The following is a 5,487-nucleotide window of genomic DNA, read 5'->3' on the forward strand; positions in this document are numbered from 1 at the left end:
TCAAAATTTCAAAGAAATATTATTCTCATATATCTCTTCGTTATTTAACATTTTTTACATTTAATTTTACACGATAAAATTTTTTTTATAGCGTTTTAATACGAGTTTTTCTATATTCATTTAACTTAATCCATCCATAAATAATTAAATAATAGATATTTAAAAAGGTAAAAATTTTTAAATAATTTTCAAATATCTTTCCTCAAATATATTTTTAATGACACGCTATTGCTATTTTTATATTTCAGGTTCGTGATTTGGTGGAAAGGTGCACATGCCCCACTCAATTCCCAATGATTCGCGTTTCCGAAGGGAAATATCGAATCGGAGACACGAAGGTGTTGATTTTCGTACGAATCCTTCGAAGCCACGTTATGGTTCGAGTAGGTGGAGGTTGGGACACCCTTAGCCATTATTTGGACAAACACGATCCATGTCGATGCAGAACTTGTAAGTGAATCTTTCAATATTTCGCGCAGAATCTCTTCTCTTTATTTATTTATTTTTTCTTTTCTCGTATTTTTCTTTTTTTTTCTGATGTCGCTAATCGTGAAACATATAAAAAAATATGGGACATCGGTGACAGTTTAAACAAGGATGAGCTCATTGTCGTTGAAAATAAAGATGATGATCGGAGATTTTATTACGAGTTTGTTAAAGATGGGCCGTTCTTTCCTTATTTTTTTTTTTTTTTTTTGTGGTCGGAAATTTACGAATTGTCAGATTTGTATTTGTTTTAAAAAAATATGATGATTCAAGGAGTTTCTTTTTTTTTTCGTCGAAAATAAATAGTAAAATTGATGATTTAATAAATCTTTAATTTTAAATTAACGACAAATGGCAAATATTTATGTTTCTTCGAATGTAAGATGTTTCTTTTATTAACTTATAATTTTAATTTAATTTTATAAGGAACTTATTTTTTCGTAATTGATTATAGTTGTTTGAATTCTTTTCCAATTGAAATTTTTATTAAATATTTCTTTGAGTGTTTCTTACAATATTTTTATTTCATCTTAATATCCAAGATTGCAGTTCTCTCACTCATCTTTTTTATTATAAAATATATCCCATAAATCTCTTCATTACATCACAGATTAAATCCTTTCGACCTAAATCACCACAAAAGAACAAAATAACAAAAAAAGAAATACTTCTATTCATTTTCCAATTCATTCTTATCCCTCAACACGATTAAAACACATTCAATTTTTATTTATAAACGTTTTAATCCTTTTCGTCTCCGTGCATTGAAGTCGACTTGCTTGCAGATATCTATTATAGCACTAAATGACGTTCCAATCCTTTAACGACTATCTAGCAAAAACCAGACGAAAAACGGGTATCGTGACCAATTGTGCAATCAAGATGCATAACCTTGCATGCGTGATCGCAAATATCTTTTTTTTTCTTTTTCTATTTTTATTTAATTTTTTCTTTTCTTTTTTTTTCTTTTTTGCAGCACATCGCTCGATGATCTCAGCAAAATTGATTCAAAAGGCTGGAGGGTCGTTCGACCTTGGCAGCGCGCAGGTACATTACGAAAGGTGAGTAATTTTCTTCTTCTAAGGTGTCATTTGCCTGTCTACAGTCATTCGTTCCAAAGATTTTCTACCGTTTCCTCGATAAAAGATTATGCACCAGAGATTATGTTTGTAACGTTGTTAGAATGCTCTGAGAAGAATCCTGGATTCAAGGGTGCAACTAAAGACATGTATTTTGTTTTTTTGTTACTTAGTAACTTTAAATTAACTTCAAAACATTTGTAAGAAATTTTAAAAGAGCGAAGAAAATCTCTCTTCATCATTTTTGATCTTTAAAAGTTTTTTTTCAAAATTTTAAATCTTCATTGAACAGATTATTTATATTTTAATATATTGAATTGATATTGGCTCTTTTATATCGGCTGATCCTTCTATTCCATTAAAACCTAATATTTCTAATACAACTTCCTGCCAATATCTCAATTTAAATGACTAACATTCAAAGTAGAATATACCAAATTAACAATTCAATCGACATATTAAAGCTATTTTATAATAGAAGGATAGGCAAGATATGCATATTGAAGGGCAAAAAGAGCGTGTTTCCTAATTTTCAAAAGCCCGTTCATAATAGCTAATTAAAATTAAAAAAAAGAACAAAAGCAAACAAACAAACAAACAAACAACTCTGAATATATAAATTTGAATATACATCAAAAAAAAAACGCAAAGTGTAGAATGTCCTCCAGCTTGCATAGTTGCCTGCCCCCACAACCCGTTAGAGAAAAATCCGGTTGCTGATCCGCAGATCACCCCCTAGAACTCGACGGAGTTCGGCGTCGAGCGTCGGTTCGTGCGCGGGCACGATGCAGAATCAGCAATCGGCACACGCGGCCAAAGGCGTTTCCAGCAATCGGTCCCGATCGCCCACGCCCCACCATCTCGGCGGCAATAAGCAGCAACAAACGACGAGCGGCGACGAGCAACGAAAGATGAATCGATCGAGAAGCCCAACGCCACAGAGGAAGTTCCTGGGCAGCCCCGTTCACCAGTCAGACTTTGGGAAGCAACGATCGAGATCCCCGACACCGAAGGCCCAACTGAGGTCCAGCAGTCCGACGACCAAAGTGGACGGCGCAAAGGGTGGATCTGCGGTGGATTCGGCTGGTAGAAGCCTGTACGAAGAGGCTCGTTCACCGACCCATCATGGAAGGCAGCATCAGGAAGCAAAGGTTGGTAAATGGAGAGATAGAGGTTTGGGTTAGGTAATTTTGAGAAATTATGGGTAGCAAAAGGTTAGGATTATTTATGGATGTATATCAAGGATTAAGGATTTAGGAGATAAGGTCAAAGTTAGAGGATGGGTTAGGTTAGGAGATTGTGAATAAAGAATTGAAGACAAATGATTTTGTTGAGAAAAATACTTTCACTTTGTAATTTTTCCTTTATAGAAAAAATAAATCCATATTATCTTTTTTATTCGGTAAATTCAGAAAATATAACATTACAATTTTAAAATATTTTATATAATGAACCAATTACGTATCTTTCTCGAATAAACTTGTTCCTCGAAAGGAGGATTTTGATTCAAAAAATTCTCAGAACAGAAACTAGACACTTTCCCCCAATCAAGAAATCCGCACGATGTATATCAAGGATTAAGGATTTAGGAGATAAGGTCAAAGTTAGAGGATAGGTTAGGTTAGGAGATTGTGAATAAAGAATTGAAGACAAATGATTTTGTTGAGAAAAATACTTTCACTTTGTAATTTTTCCTTTACAGAAGAGATAAATCCATATTATCTTTTTTATTCGGTAAATTCAGAAAATATAACGTTACAACTTTAAAATATTTTATATAATGAACCAATTACGTATCTTTCTCGAATAAACTTGTTCCTCGAGAGGTTGATTCAAAAAATTCTCAGAACAGAAACTAGACATTTAATTACTTTCTCGAGAAACGATAAACTTGTTCCTCGAGAGGTTGATTAAAAAAATTCTCAGAACAGAAACTAGACATTTTCCCCCAATTTTCTCCCTAGGATGCGAAGAAGGATCTCCATCAAGAAATCCGCACGAAAGTCCCCCTAACGGAGGAATTCACGAGACGATACGTTGTCGATGGCGGCGTGGCACGGAGGGCAGTGGAGAAAGACGACACGCCGAAATACGAGCCGACGATTTACAATTACAAGTGTCGCGAGGACTCGAGCAGTCGCAGTCCGACCCCTAGCCCACCAGCGATCAAGGAGGAGCCGGTATTGGAGAACTTCAGCAAAGACGTAACGGGGAACGTACATTACACCAAGTCGCCGCACGACGGAGAGCACTCGGATAATTGCAGCGAGGTGTCCGACGAAGGTTATAGAAGCTTAGGAGCAGTCCAGCCAACTAGTGGAAACGGAAATTCCGGGACTTGCACGCAAGGATCGCCCACGGTTGCCGATTGTCAAAGTAAGCAAGATATCCTCGTATTATTTCGTTTCTCCTATTCTCGAGTCGAAAAGTTTTCTTCTCGTCGCTCGATCGCGTTATTTCGCGGGTTGGGATTTATGGGCTGTCAAGACTGCGTGGGTTGGCACGCCTGTTACGCGAATACCGTGTTGTAATAGCGTGTTGGCCGGGTCGAGGTTGCGAATGGAAATTCGTGAATGGCGAAAGTTTTTGGGGGAACGTGTGTTGGTGTTGTTTTCGATTGTTAGAATCGTTTAAGGTTAGGATTCCAAGCGGTTTTGAAAGTTGAAAATTACTTTGACGGATGATCCCCTGTGATTATTGTTAGTTAAAGAAGATTAGAGTGGTTATGTAAATCGATCCAAATCTTCTTAAAGTATTGTTGAAAACTTTTTTATGAATTCGTGTCATTAGAAATGAATACGGTCTTTTCTAATTCTGTTCGGGAGAAATGACGAAAGTTAAGAGTCGTGAATACGTATATCTCTGTAAAGAACATGTAATTAGTATAATAAGATATTCTTCAGTTCTCATATCCTTTGATTTGAAATTTTTTTAAGATCATTATTTTTATTAAATTTTTCTTAAATAAATAAATAATTATTGATAATTCGCAAAATTAGATTAGAGCATAAAATTATATCTAACTTATTTTATTCCGTAAAAATTCTTTTCCAATATAAATGACAAACCATTAAATAGAAAGATAAAAGGAAGAAAGAGAATATATTGGTTAAATAGACTCTTAGCATATAGGCCGTTTCATAACTGTAAGTCGAGTGAAATCGTCGAACGATCGCGATAATCGCATCCCGCTGCGAAGAAAACGCATGATTCTCGTGTGGCTTTTCGATCAAAGCGAGTCATTCAGTTTAATATGAACGTATCAAGGATGAACGAACAAAACGAACTATTGTACAAGTACGTATCCTCTTGCGTTTCAAACTTTCTCGAGCTCTCCATATTTTTCTTATTTCCCTCCTTTCTTCGTTTACTTATTTTCTTTCTTTCTTAATATCATTTACACATCGAATTTATCATTAACATTTTTCTTAAACGTTTCTTTTTAATTTTCCATTTCAAATTTTAACAAACGTAAGTCGATTACTCATTTATTTAGAGAATCTACAAATTAATGTTTATCTGGTAACTTTATTATCCGAAATTGTCAAATCTGGTAACAAGAAATTCAATTCGAGCTCTATAAATCTTCGCTATCCCACTCTTTAGATTCTTTTGTACAGTGTATGCAATTGCCTTATTTTTATCGTGTTTTGTTTCGAACTTTCGAAAATCTCTACATACGTATGTTGTAGCGTAGAGTATTTCCTTCAATCAAAAATTTTAATTCGAGAAAAAAATCATCTAAAATATTAGAAAAAATTACAAAACAACTGACTCGTGCATATTCTTTGAATATATCTTTCACTTCTTTTTTTACCACTGAATCCTTTCACTACTGAAAAATTTTTTAAATTCAAAAGAAAATATATTAAAAAATAATTCCCTTCGTTTAAACGAAATAATATAGTTACAAAAAAAAAAA

The 5,487-nt window shown here is 34.3% G+C and overlaps 1 protein-coding gene across 1 annotated transcript in view; it reads left to right on the forward strand.

Moving 5' to 3' along the window:
- The window catches only part of LOC102674247 (GAS2-like protein pickled eggs), a 76,679-nt gene that overhangs the window by 68,108 nt on the left and 3,084 nt on the right, over positions 1-5,487 (forward strand). The window contains 4 exon segments of the mRNA XM_031515475.1: positions 249-450; positions 1,463-1,547; positions 2,293-2,716; positions 3,530-3,941. Of these exon segments, the coding sequence (XP_031371335.1) occupies positions 249-450; positions 1,463-1,547; positions 2,293-2,716; positions 3,530-3,941 (1,123 nt within the window).

This window comes from Apis dorsata, unplaced genomic scaffold (assembly GCF_000469605.1).
Source record: "Apis dorsata unplaced genomic scaffold, Apis dorsata 1.3 scaffold_72, whole genome shotgun sequence".
NCBI classification, from domain to species: Eukaryota; Metazoa; Arthropoda; class Insecta; order Hymenoptera; family Apidae; genus Apis; species Apis dorsata.